Source organism: Clupea harengus, chromosome 15, assembly GCF_900700415.2.
Source record: "Clupea harengus chromosome 15, Ch_v2.0.2, whole genome shotgun sequence".
Lineage (NCBI taxonomy): Eukaryota > Metazoa > Chordata > Actinopteri > Clupeiformes > Clupeidae > Clupea > Clupea harengus.
This window is the reverse complement of record NC_045166.1, coordinates 3579251-3593631: the sequence shown is the minus strand read 5'-3', so window position 1 is coordinate 3593631 and position 14381 is coordinate 3579251. Positions and strand designations below refer to the sequence as shown.

At 41.2% G+C, this 14381-nt stretch overlaps 1 protein-coding gene across 7 annotated transcripts in view; it reads right to left on the bottom strand.

Annotated features, from left to right (window-relative positions):
• The window catches only part of epha7 (eph receptor A7), a 54782-nt gene extending 51898 nt beyond the window's left edge, over nt 1-2884 (bottom strand). For 3 of the 7 annotated variants that reach the window (XM_031581120.2, XM_031581121.2, XM_031581123.2), the window contains exons 1-2: nt 2668-2884; nt 1118-1182 (exon numbers count right to left, since the gene is read on the bottom strand). In XM_031581120.2, the coding sequence (XP_031436980.1) occupies nt 1118-1182; nt 2668-2761 (159 nt within the window). In that variant the 5' untranslated portion in view covers nt 2762-2884. The remainder of the gene's footprint in view (nt 1-1117; nt 1183-2667) is intronic. The other 4 variants (XM_031581124.2, XM_031581122.2, XM_031581125.2 and 1 more) reach the window with 2 other exon arrangements.
• Between the last annotated feature and the right edge of the window lie 11497 nt (nt 2885-14381).

The window sequence follows — 14381 nt, the reverse complement described above, 5'->3', positions numbered from 1 at the left end:
AGACTTCTCTCTTCCTCTACATATTAACGACTAAGGAATAATCATGACAACTTCAGATAAATGAAACCATGGTAGTATCAATGAAATGCATTGGAAACCACTATAATATTACTAATAATATTACTATAATATTATAATATTACTATAATATTACTATACTATTACTATAATATTATAATATTACTGAAGCGTTGTTTCTAATTTGACTGGAAACAACAGTTACAACTATGGGGAAGATAAATGAAAGAAAGAAAGAAAGAAATAAAGAAAGAAAGAAAGAAAGAAAAAAAGAAAGAAACAGAGAAAGAAAAAATACAATGTTATGCAGTAATTCAAGTAAAATTCTATTAGCTTAAAACGTTAGTCATTTATCCATATAATGACAACATTTTGCACTGTTAAGTGTTCAACAATCCAAATGACACAAATTATGCCAAAGTTTAAACATAGTTTATCAAGATGTTTAATCTCTTGCTCATAAAAAGGAGATAAACTTAAATAATAAAATGAAAGTCAGAGTACTTGTAGTACAGTGGGATTAAATTCGCCAAATAGGGCTTCTGACCAGGCTGTTCTTCTGAAAATGACCTCTGACGAAAACGCAACATATAGCGTACACTATTTGCTGTTTTGTTTGTTTTCGCATTTAGTGGACAAGCTGTAAGACAGTGGGATTTTGGTGTTCTATGAGATTTAAGGAATACAAAATCAGTGACAGTATACTATAAATAAGACAATGAGCTATATGAGTGTAGCCTATCACTGCAACTGCACTAAAGTCTCAGCACAGGGCTTAAAATGTCTCCCGTTAGTGATGTTTAATTGCGAAGGTCAGTGGCCCGTTCACAAATTCCTGGTATAGGCTCTGTTGAATAGCCTACTGAATCCTACTTATTTGTATTCCTCTGCCTTCCGGATAAATTAGTTGTTGTGGAATGAGTCATAAGGTTCCGACCACGACCTCAACTCTGTCATGCAACTGTAACCCCCAGAAAGCAACCGTGTCCTTGCACGTTGGCCTGCTGGTAATAACAAAATAAAACTCACAAAGCAGAGAGGTGAACAACAGCTCAGGCCTAGGCAGTGGCGAATGAACTTTTCAAGGCAGTCAACTTACCCCACTCGGAGGAGAGGAAATCCATTCCAGCTCTGTTTGTTGCGCCTTAGAATCCAGTAGAGTCACTGCCGGCGAGAATGAAGGTACATGCCATTAAACACTTTTGAGTCTAGGCTATATCCATGTGACTTGGATGGAGTAAAAAACAAACCAATTATCTAGCCAAAAGACTGAAACACACAGGCCTGAGATCATCTAGGCCACGGCAGAAACCAGTCCCCCTCGCATGCCGTGTCCTGTTGGCACCTGTTCTCGAATAAAAACTAAGCTCACCATAACTGTTGTATCACACGTGTTAATTGTACATGGAAGGTCAAATCACGTCTAAGGTTGTAATTGTGTCTCCTCTGTTTAAGTCTTGTGGTGCGTACGCCAATGTCATGCTTTACATTCTGCTTTAGCTCAATTTACATGTATCCTGGGTGCCCGAATGCGTGATTGAGGTAACCTAGCCCTATCCGTTTTTGATTTAAAGTCTATCGCAAAATATTTCACCCTGTTCATTCAAAATGCTCGTTCTATAAACAACATTACAGAACGCGTTGCGATAACTAAATGCGGGCATTTCATGCTATCTCAGAACATCCTATGACTATGAGTAAAAATGGCTCGAGCTTTACGCTTTAAAATATGTTTATATTGTAACTACTCATACTAAGAAATTACGAGTTTACCACAAGTCATGCTAGCATGAGATAATTCCATGATACCGCTCTCGGCTCTATTGCCGAACTAGTGTTCTAAAATCGCCGGAACCCAAAAGGCTTCAGTAAATCGGATTTCGGCATATGCAGTGCACGTTCATTGTTATCGGGCTATTTAATGTTTTTATTTTTGGTTGATCGTGGTGGCAGTTGGAATAAGCTGTGGTCACTCGAGTTGGTAAAATTAGTCTTTTGTTTAATAGGTGGATGTAACATTTGTCATTCCGTCAACAAAGTTTGATCATTTGGGGGACTGTCATTTGAAGTTTATTACATCCAGCTGACTGTGAGCCCGTCGCCTTTAGTTGTGTCGACTCCGAACTGAACTGAGTTTCTTTCAGAAAGGGTGAAATCTGTATGGTTGGGGCTATGCTACGGAGCTGATATTTTGATGAACATTTTTCGATGCATTTTAGGTTCACGACCGTCATCAGAACTAGTGAACTACAATCTCCAAGCAGACTAATATCCTAAGTCTGATTACAAAAATATCTACGAGATCACTTAATCGAACGACAGGCCTAAAACCTGTTCTTGATAGGAAAAGTTTTAAAATGAATTTGCTGTTCGTCCCGGTCCTGTCAGATTCATTTTGAGCGGATCCATTAAAATAGACAGGTTTCATATGCGGTCAAGTGCGCGTCGAAAAAAGCTTCTAAAGCACGAATGCGTCCCCTCCCAATATGATGTAAAGTCATTATTTTCTCATAATTTGTAATATCTTGTTTGAATTTGCTCATTTTCAATAGCAAATGCGATCGTAGTTTGAGCTTCAGTGCTCAGCACAACTGATTCTTTTTCGGGATGCGAACATTGGATGCAAGAGCACGAAACTTTAACTCTTACCTTCTCTCGAATTCTGTGCTATTCCAGTGTTCACATAACAACATAAATGAAGGCAAAATATAGTCCACAAACACAGAACTGAAGTCGAAACCATCGTGCCACTGGAAGTTAGATAGAATGCGCTTTTCCACCACCGCGTTCTCTTCCCATTGACGACGCTCCACCAGCTCTGTGTGAACAAAATAATCGTTCCTCAGTCAAATAGCAGCGGCAGCTGTAGGCGGGGACTCGGCTCTCTGGTGTCAGTCAACAAAACAGACAAGGGGAAAGTCCACGTCAGGTACGCTAGAGACGCTGTGCCTTTGACCAATGAGATTCTCTCAAGGGCGGGGTTTCAAATGAAGAGGCCAGTTGAGACGAAAGTGTGCCTTAAAAATTGACTTTACTGTGCGGCGTAAACCCCTGTGACAAAGCTTTATTATTTTGAACGGTGATAAGCAAAACCTAGTAGCTTATTAGTACCTTTGAATAGCCAATAGGCTGAGGAGTACAGGTGCACATGTCCTCGTGTACATCTCACTTATAAACACTCCTTTCTCCAAATGAAACACATTAGGCTGAGGAGTCCTGAATGTAGTTTTACACCTTTGACAGGTAGGCCTACTGTCCAGTCAATAAAGAATAGTCATTATAAGGCTACTCAGAATGCTGCAGAAAGTGATTTTACAAGGCTAAGGCTGAATGTTGGGATACGCTAGCTTGGCAACGAGAGGTATGGAACTAACTAACAACTGGTCTTTGGCCATATCAACCATTCATGTACAACTAGTAATGATAGTTTATCCCCTAAGTTAAGACAACACTTAATGTGTGGCAGAAAGAAGTAGTTCTAACAACAAGTCAGTTTTAGCGATCAAAACGTGGTTCCTCTTCACATCGTCAAGCCACCTCAAATACAAATGTTTCCCCATTATTCCATTATAACAGAGGTAGACTGGGCTTGTGTGTGTCATATGTTTCTTACATAATTTCTTTGTGCGTTCACCTATATTGACCTAAATGAGAGGGAGAACATTTATTTTATCCTGCTTACTCTTAGTATCAGACAGTGAGGGCTGTATGTCCAAGGTCACCTTAGACGCTAGACGGAGCTCCACTGAGTCTGGGCTGATGAGTGGATTCATTATGTCTTGCTGTTGCCTGACAGGTACATGCCATAGAATGAACTGCTGGGTGTTTTTAAGCGGCATTATAGACTCAAGACAAACACAAAGCACAATTAAAAACTGCTACGTTAATTTCCAGTCGCTCAGATGACTTGGCAAATTGCTGATAAATTAAAGCATGAAAGGAAAGTCATTACCTCCTCACATATATTGCACTTGTTGCAGGTAACTAATTGATCTCCTAGAGCAAGTAGAACAGATGCAATTATGGTGCACAAATATTGATAAAATAAACAATGTACATCACAACTGGTGCCAAGCAGACAAGGACTCACTTCAAGGTTTATTTTTCCCTTTTCCTGTTCATTATGCAAATGATTGGTAATTCACGTTGCCCTTGATACATACTCTAGTGTTGCATTATGTCCCATTCCTAATTAAACACATATTAAAATGTACTTGTTTATCCCACTTGAGCAATAATGCCAATTAATACTAACAGTACATGGTAAAATGGCATAGTCCAAGTTGCCCATGTAATGGTTGCAACCTGCACCATACTTTCAGTTCAGATGTACTAAATATTCTTTTTTTTTTTTTTTAATGTTCATGACATACATGCTACTTAGTCATTCCTAAAGAATAATGAGGTGCTGTTGCACAGGCCTTCTCTTCTCTTCTCTTCTCTTCTCTTCTCTTCTCTTCTCTTCTTCTCTTCTCTTCTCTTCTCTTCTCTTCTCTTTCTATCACACACATGCATGGGTACTGAGATGTCTAAATTATATCCTGCAGACAGATACTTCCAGTAACTATGTTTAAACTGCAAAAATAGAATGGAAAAGAAAATAGAGTTTTAGGTCGCAGCTGTCTAGTGATGTCCTAGAGGCTAAATAAATGTGCACCAGGGTGATGATGTACTTTTAGGGCTATTTGCAGACTTTCAGCACACTTCTAAGGGAGATGTTACAAATGCAGGTAAATACATTATTTCATTGAACAAGTGAGAGGACATGCAAAGGCTGCATTGTTTATAACAGAGTGCATATTTGATAGTATTGCACCACATGCTTGTGCCAGGATAACATTCTCATAATCAGCAGGCAGTGACATGCATGTCTGTTTCTAGGTTATTTCCCTTCAGGACCGCATAATTCTCTCTCTCTCCCTTTCTCTCTCTCTCTTTCTCTCTCGCTCTGCATCTCTTTTTTCTTTTCTCACCATAGCCTCTAAAACACTGTAAAGTGGCATCAGAATCCATAAGTCCATGAATGTGTCAGTGTCCACATTGGCCCAAACGGAGTGAGCAAGATGAAGGAGAAACACCCTGAAAACAGCAGGCCCCTGCCTGATCCCCGCACCCAAGCTGGGTGGGGGCGGTCTGGAGCCTGTGAGGCCCCGAAGGAGAACACCACCCACAGATTTAATAGCGACCAGGAGAGAAAACCCAGAAGCCTTCAGAGAGTTTGGTTTGGTTGCGCTCACAGGCAAATGTGGATGCTTTTTATAGCTGAGTAATATGGGATGCCTGCCCCATAGGAAATATAAAGTGTTGAGAAATTCACAGAAACTCACAGGGCTTGTTGTGGGGCAGATCACACCCATTTGCACCTGACAGTGGTTTGTTGGGATAATCACAGTTGTGGCCCCAGTAGGTGTGTGTCTGGATGAGCTTTTTAAGAAATGCAAAGCACAGTAATCATGCCACCCCATTTCCCTAGTGCACAAATAGATATAGGGTTCATATCCTTGCTCTCCGTCAGACTTAATATGAAAGACGTGGCAGCGGTAAAAAGAAAAGGAAGAAAAGAAAAGACAAAAGCAAAGAGCTATTAGTGTATTATTCAATTAGTCACTTCAAACAGGGAGATTTGCTAACATTGAATTGAATTGAATGAAGGGCCTATACTTTTCAATTTTCAGGTTTTGTTGAAGTGAGAAAACATTCAGAGAAACTATTAATTATGCAATCCAAAAGGCAGAAATTATTCAAGGAATACTTCTGTAATTTGGTAAGGGAGACCTCCCTTTGGGTATTTGTCCTATAAAAAGGCTTGTAAAAGTTGTTCCATTTTTGTGCATAATGAAACCCAGCAAGGTAATCTGTTAGGAACAACAGCAGGCTTGACTAATTGTCAAAGCGACATGTGGAATAATTTAGTTTTTATCTTTTAAGTTAATTACATAAAGAGCAGCAGTCAGAGTAACAAATCATAGGCAGCGCTGACTAATGGCATATAAAGCAATGCAGAGGAGATGCCAGTCCACCACTATCACACACACAATGACTGATGCCAGTGGAGCCACTATCACACACACAATGACTGATGCATTTACATTAAACCATAGGACGGCACGTCTTTTCGTTTTTTTCCCATAGTAAAAAACACAAACTAACCATATCATCAAAAATGATGATACCATGTAGCATTATGAGAATATGTGCTGTTTGAGAATATTTACTGTTTGTCAAATGTTCAGCACTGAATCTACAGTTTTCTCTCAAAAGCACAACATCTACGGAAACTAATACAGTAGTGGTTGTATTTCATCAAGCAATTATTTATTTTCCTTTATTCTGTCCTGTATTGCTCATTTTAATTAGACAGCGAGAGGGCTCTTAAGTGCTGTTTCGAGAGCAGTCGTTGGTAGCGTTGGACGAGCCATGGGAAGGTTGCTTTGATGACTGAGCCAGTCTCCGCACATTCATCTTATGATCATCCCTCCGGGACACATAGACTCCAGGAGTGACAGATTAAGATGTCCAGACTTCCACGGGGACCCAAAGCTTATGGAGTTAGAGTCCTCGGATATGCCCCATGTGGCCAGGTTTGGACTGCTTGAGCTAGCCATAGGCACATCTCGGTGCCGTCTGACAGACTCTCCAGAGAGTCTTTCCTTGCTTTGCTTGGAACATTACTGTGCCACTTTGAAAGACTCAAGGCATGCCATGTTACACAGCCAATTTGTTTGAGGCCCCAAATGCTGGAAATGAATGTAATTCATGTCTGCGTAGTTCTGAAAAAGAAGAAGCACACACTGTAAATATTACACCACTTTTAAGTTAGGATAAAGATTTTGCTGTAATAATGGACCTCTGTGGACTGTTCCTTTTGCTATATCTGCTGACAACAACAAAGCAAAACAGATTTCTCTGCTACTGACAAATGCATAGAGTTGAGGGCATCTACAGTTAAAGGGAAATCTACAGTTAAAGGGAAATGTACTGACACTGACTCCTTATAGGCCCACTGTGAGCCAACAGCTCACTAATAACAGTCTTGAATTACTGAGACAGTGCTAAATGAATAACCTCCTATGCCCCTTCAAATGGGCCCTGTGCTGCTATGAACTCCCCAATTACTAATTTTGAAATATTAGCCTTTATTTTCAGACCACCAAAAAGAACTCACTTATTTGGAGGCAAATGCATCATTGCAATGCCCATTAAAAAAGAAAAAACTTTAAATCAGTCTTCATTTTAAGATTCCACCGGGTTATTCACAGTCCAACATTATGCCGCTGCCCAGTCTTAAGATCATTGTGCTTTACTGCCAGAGCTGAGGGTAACGAGGGGGGTTGGCCATAGCTCACATAAAGCCTCTCTTCTCAGGTACTGCAGACGTGCCGAGCATGTCATGGTCCAAATGTGGTAACAGTGTTACATTACTCAACCGTTCCCTATAAATCAACCAGGCCAGACAGACTGTGTGTTGGGGGATGGCATACGCTGTGTGGATGTCTGAACACGTCCATGTTAAAATCATAGAAAGAGCTCAAAAGCCCACCTGAATCTGACGGGCGTTCGGTTGAAAGGTAAGTGATTTCATTGTTGCTAAAGCTGCCTGCTTCTGAATGCTGACAGCATTCAATTTGTTGATCCAGAGCTTGTGTCTGTTTCCAAGACTTGTCTCAGGGAGAACAGTCCTCTGCCTGACAGAAATGCATTCTGGGGGAAAGCTGTTCTCACTTTCCTACCAACCTGCCAACTCCCAAAATTACTTATTGACCTATTCAAATTTGCATTTCCCTTTTTACACAACAGAGAAGTTTCTTTATCATGGTATCATACGCAACCGAGTTCAGTCTCTTCTCTCATTTCAGGCATGATTTGACAGACAGAACCTTATATCTGTTTATTCCCAGTTGCTTTATGCAGTGCTTCTAAAGCTTTCGATTTCCTTATGATGAACAGCCTTTGGGAAAATTGATCAACAGGTTTATATCATGTCAACATTTTTCTTCATCATAAGAGCCATTATTGGGAAGAAATATTAAGGTGAATTTGCTTTCCCCTCAGGCTAGGGAATCAAGCATATTGATTTTTTAATTTCACAGTAACACAACTAATGGTGATATACTAACCCTCAGTGATTTTTGTGTAATCAGCAGACTAATGGCACAAAGCTGGGACAAAATGAGTTCACATCAGAGTACACATACATACAGTAATGGCATGCACCAAAGCATCTGAGGTGATAAAAGCAAACAACTCGCCATTAGGCCCCGGACGCCCCTGACGCCCCGGACGCCCCTGGCCCTCAGGCTCCCCTCCATTAACAGACACTGATGAAAAGGCAATAATAGAGCTCAATATGGTGGTGTCGCTAGGCAGATTGGATTGCTCAATGTTTTGATGATTTGAGTGAAATTACAGTGAGGGTTGAATTTGTTTAATGTTACTGTGTCATACTATATTGTCATCTGTCATAGTCAGCACTTGACCTACAAGCAATGCCCATCATTATTTTACAATTAACTTCTGTGCAATATATAATGCTTAAATCTTAGGGATTGTAGATGGTTTACATCTTGGCTGAGCTTTTCCCTTGCATTTGAAAAGAAAGTGGGGATATTTTACTTCGGTAACATTATTAATGATTTATTCACAAGCATATTTTTTCACTAGGAAAAAAAAAACATGGCCGACTGGACTGCTTTATCTTGCAAGTTGTGATCCTTCAAAATGATTTCATCCTCCCCAGAAACAGCTGAAGGGGCTGTCAGATCATTAGTGAGTGGCCTTAAGAGGAACCTGCCATCATTAAGACATCAATTGTCTAGCTGGAATTCCTTTTCCCCCATTTTGTTCTTCCGTCTTTTTTCCACAGAAAAGAGGAGAGCTGCTTACTGAAGAGAGGAAGAGAAAAAAAAAACAGCTTGTTTTATAGCTGCCTTTTCTTCATGTAGAAATGAAGAAAAAAAAAAACAAGAGGCAGAAATCCTTTAACACTAGGCCATAACCTGTCCGGACGTTAATGAGATGCCGGTGCCTCCTTCCAAAGTTTCTCCTCATCGCTGCCATTAAAGCCCCCTCATGGACTTTTGACTTCAGATTTAGTTAATTTTTCCTTGAGGGAAAGAAAGGGGGATTATGTAAGCTTTAAAAGGATCGGCACACACATGCCCTAGTTCCTCTGGTCCGTTTCATCTCGGGAGTCAGTTAAGTCTTTGTTGGAGCAGAGGAGGAGGTAAAAGTGCTGACTGGCTCTTGGCTTTGAAGCAGGGCCGTGCCACTCTCCACTGCTCTGCTCTGGCCGTACCCTCTAACCAGCCGTAGCTGCGTTGCCCTGTCTCCCTTGGCACCCGCGGTCCTGTCCATCACTCCGTCCCTCGTCAGGCCTCTTCCGACCACTTGAGTTCTCTCCCGCCCGCTTCTGCTCTCACTATCTCTTCTGTCGCTCCTTATCACACAAGGACTCACCATCTCTCTGCTGACAGCCATACAAAACCCCAAAGTCGCATGCAAGCCAAAGTCCACTCAGACATTCCTTATGCTGATTCAGTAGCCGAAATGTTTGGCCATACAGAAGTGACCATTACAAGAATGCAAGCATATCCTTTACATGACTTTACTGCCCATATGACACACTAAAACAATAATAAACTACGTTTATTTATGAAGCGTTGTGTTGTGCAATTGCTTCGTGGTAGGCAGGGTACATTTCAGATTCCCTTAAGTCCATTTTATCTTGCAGTTGAAGACAGTAGATAAAGAGGTGAATCTGCTTTGCAGAGTGCTCAGCTTGTAGTCTGCACAGCACAACCTAACAAATCAGCAGCGTTTCTCCAGGCCATATCGAAAGCCTGTGCTCAGTGCTCTGTTGTGTTTAAGGCGTAAACATAAAAGATGCAATGCAAACGACATCCTGCATGATTTAATAATTGATAAGATATTGTACCTGCAGCGAGCTCCATTTGCATAGGTGACTTAGCGTTACAAGTTAGTGCTCTGCATTAGCCTCCATAGTAGTGGCACGCTCACTGTAGAGACAGAGGCTAACACGATGTTCAATGATAGACAAAGGTCAGAATGGGCTGTTTTTTTTCCAGGGACTGCTTGAAATGGAAAGCAGAAGATACAGAGAATGATGTATATCTGCAGAACCCGCAGACACAGAAATGGGTTGAAAAGGAGGGGAAAAGTAGAGGGGTTTTGGTCAAGATTGACAAGACAGGGCCTGATGCATGAATTTAATTGGAAAGACACACCTCTCACAATGCTATCAGATAATTAAATCAAGAAACAATTGAGCTTTACATCTTCTTAAAAGAGCGATTCAACATCTGAAATCTACACTGACACTCTGAGACACAAAGCATACGGAAAGAAACGGGAAAGAAAGAAACACGTTTAATTCCCACAGATAGCTCAACATCAGAGGATTAGGAAACTCAGCTTTATTGAGAAACAAGATTAGCAATTATTCCTCATTCCAAGAGCACCCTTTCAAGTCGGCCCGCGTGGAACAAAGGCGTTCCAAGAGCACATTTTCGGTCTAAATGGGTGCTAAGTTATATTTTGTGCTTTTAAATTGAAATCCGGTTCCCCTTGTCATCATAGATACAGCATCGGAAATCATAACAGGTCATTTTCACAGCTCATCAACTTTGCCCTACAAGCAGAGACTGTGCTCACAGGACAGGTGTGTCTCTGGGGCCGGGGGATAATGGACTTTCTGTCGGGGCTTACGCTTTGAGTGACATATAATGACAGTCATTAGACCTCATTTTCCTCCCAAGAATATCTTCTTTTCAAATAGTTTAAATAGTTTAACGCCTTTGCATACACTATTGGATTTTCACTTTGAAAAATAGACGGCGTATGAAAGGATTTAAAACTGGTAGTTTACCTGACTATTTTCTTTTTTGAATACAAAGAGTAAAGCCACTGCACAGAATAAACACGGGTCACAAAGAAAAGTACAAAAGTTTGGAACCTTACATTCTTGAACGTTTTTGTAGGATGTCACATTTGTGAAAAACATTGAGATTTTCAAAATGAAGAAATATCTTAAATGTGATTGTACTGCAAGTGACTACACCCCATGTCAAACATAAGATGGATATCAGGCAAGACCAGGCAGCTCTTTTATGGCCCACAAAAGTGATCTCCTCCCACAAGATCTCATGTGCCAGCATTTCATCTTCACCTCTCCTCAGATCTGTAAACACGACCAAAAGATAGATTTAGTCATGACATTACAGATACTTGCTACCAGGCTTTAACATTGAACTTTTCATTGTATATCAACATAAAACTGAGTTAATCCTCTGTATGTTTAAATCCTATCAAATGAAAATATTTGTAGAATGTAGTTCTGTTGCGCATTGATTATAATGATATTTCCATTCTTCTTGAAGGCTTTGATACTTCTGTCTTCTCCTTTTGTGTTTGGGTGTTTAAGTCTATTCATTCATGACAGGGGGAGAAACCTGTGCAGGACCTTCTTTTCTTTCATTTTTTCCCTCCTTCATACTTGGATTAGTTATCGTCTCTCATCTTGAAAATCCTGATCGCTATCTCTTTCCACATTCTCTCTTTTCTCCACCTGTCACAGCGCTTGAAAGAGTGAAGCGCGAGCTGTCAAAAGGTGCGTCCAGCTTTTGTATCTCTCAACCATGACGCCTTGCAATCACACACTCCATTTTTTTTCTTTCAATCTTGGCAACAACAAATGCAGACTTCACCTCTAGCACATATCCCATGTCAACCAGAGACACACACCATAACTCAAAATGATCCTGTGTCAACCAGAGACACACACACCACAACTCAAAATGTCAGTGTTTCAGAACGTTCAGCGATAAGTCCTCCCACTTCAGAGTTTTCCTTTGACTTGCCTCCTACAGTAGAAAGTAGGTCATGATCATTTTAATTTGCCTTAGGTATACATCGTCTATGATTACAGGTGAAGCACAACACAACACGGAGCCAAGAGTGCCACTGACAGAAACTCATGTGAAAAGTCTGAGCTGCCTGCTGTAACAGTGTGAAGCCAGAAACCTTGGGGGAGAATGGTGGAGGCTGAGAAACCAGTCGTAACACAGCAGTAATGGTGGAGGCTGAGAAACCAGTTGTAACACAGTAGTAATGGTTGAGGCTCACAGCAGTAATGGTTGAGGCTCACAGTAGTAATGGTTGAGGCTGGAGGCTCACAGTAGTAATGGTAGGCTGGAGGCTCACAGTAGTAATGGTAGGCTGGAGGCTCACAGTAGTAATGGTTGAGGCTGGAGGCTCACAGTAGTAATGGTTGAGGCTCACAGTAGTAATGGTAGGCTGGAGGCTCACAGTAGTAATGGTAGGCTGGAGGCTTACACTGAGAAGACATTTTTTGTCACGCTCGGTTGTTGCTCCCTGGATATGATTCTGATTCTCACAACGAATGGGCCAACATGGTTTATGATTAATACAGCATTAAGACAGGTTACTAGTGCTGCTATAGGACATCATGTGCATCTTACAGTGCATAGATGTACAGCTGTATGTCAAAAGTGTAAAAAACCCTGTAACTTATACGACAGAGGTAGAGGAGGCAGGGTTGAAAGGAACTAAAGAAAGATGGTGAAAGCCAGAAAGAAAAACTGAAAAGGATGGCTTCAAAACACAGCATGCAGGCCATGTATCTGCTGAGCTGGGAAGACGGTGAGGAAGTCCAGTGGTGTCAATGAGATGCTGAGGGACCAAACCCACATGACCTTTGCAATCATTTCCTCCCTTCGGTAGGCTGGAAGTAATATCAAATGGAGAGCTATACGCTGTGTCAACATTGCCGCTGGCAAAGTTAATAGCCAATGAAGGTAGTTTGTATAAAAAAATGTTTTTGTGGCCTCTGTGGGTTCTCCGCTGTTCTATGGAGATGGGACTAAAAGCCTGAGTTGGTTTCCTATGAGGTTGGTAACCATGACCACAAGCAATGACCAATACTCCAGCACTGATACAAAAAAAAGTAATGCACAAGATAATTAGCAGTCACATGAGATGATTGCTTTCTTTTTTATTGGAGACAGCTGGCAGAAATGATACTTTTCCTCACATTTCAATGAGTTTCCAGTTGTGCACAGAATTAATATATGGACTCATTTTCTCTAATTTGAGCAATTTATTCAGCCTCACCATTTGGGTTTGAAAAACAGCGCCCATTGTTGGCTCTCATTTGTGACATAACTACTGTGAATAATATGAATAATAAGGATTAGAATGGCTCCTAGTATTATCTTCCACACCCAGTTGCCATAGGTCTTGTTATAGCCTGTGTATGCACTGGAACAGTTTAAATGCAAACGCATTTATCACATGCATATGTAGCAGCTGGCCAACGACAGACGTGTAATTACAGATCTATGGAGAAAAGAAATCTAACCTCTATTAGGTTTATGACTTAACAAGGTACGGAGGCGTGTTGGCAGATACCTGAGGTAAACTTGAGCATACGTGAGAGTAATCATACGTATCTGGGAGGGTACGAATATTTGAGCTGACCCATATGGCTCCGAGTCCCAGGGAGGGCAACACCTGCTCTTGGCTGCTCTGGATGGGAGCCACGGCTGAAGCTGTTTTGCATGGAGAGGGAAAAACACTCACCCTGCATTCAGGCTGCCTTGCAGGTAGAAATAACTCCAGTGAATACTCCTGTTTATTTCTTTGCATTTATCTTCCCACCATGAAACTCCCATTTGGCAGTTTACCTCCAATATCCCAGCAGACGGCTCTGTTCCTACTGTTTTGCACATTTTTGTGTCAAAGTACATTTTACTGCCACATGAAACAGGCAATTTCTGTACAGGCCCACCCATGCGAGCATTCAAATGAGCACTTTTGGCTTGCTGACATTCGTGGGAAAATCAGGGAAATATTTGAACTTTTTGTTACTAACGTATCATGACCCTGCATACATCAACTCTTGCCCCCCTGCCAGGGATAATATTCGGTCACACATTGTATTTTTGGACAACGTTCATGCGTTCAGAGTCATTGTTCATCAATCAATGCAAATTCTGATCCATATGCTAGTGCTACGTGGAGGACAGCCTTCTCAGCGCGGCTGATTGCTATTTCAGACACACAACTGGCTCTGACCCAAGACTATCACTGCTTTTCCCCAAACCAGATGAAGAGGCTTTTTAGATGCCTTAAATGGAAGACTTTTCAGTGTTGCCCAATGGACATGTTCCTTTTTTATACAGAAGTACCTTGAACTGAAAGATAAATGTATTTCGTACCACTTTGTGATCTGCGTATCTGGGCAGATTCACAGGTAGCACTTATATGCACAGTAATAGGTTGGAATTGGATTCACGTCACCAGACATGAGTGTGTGGAGCGTTTTT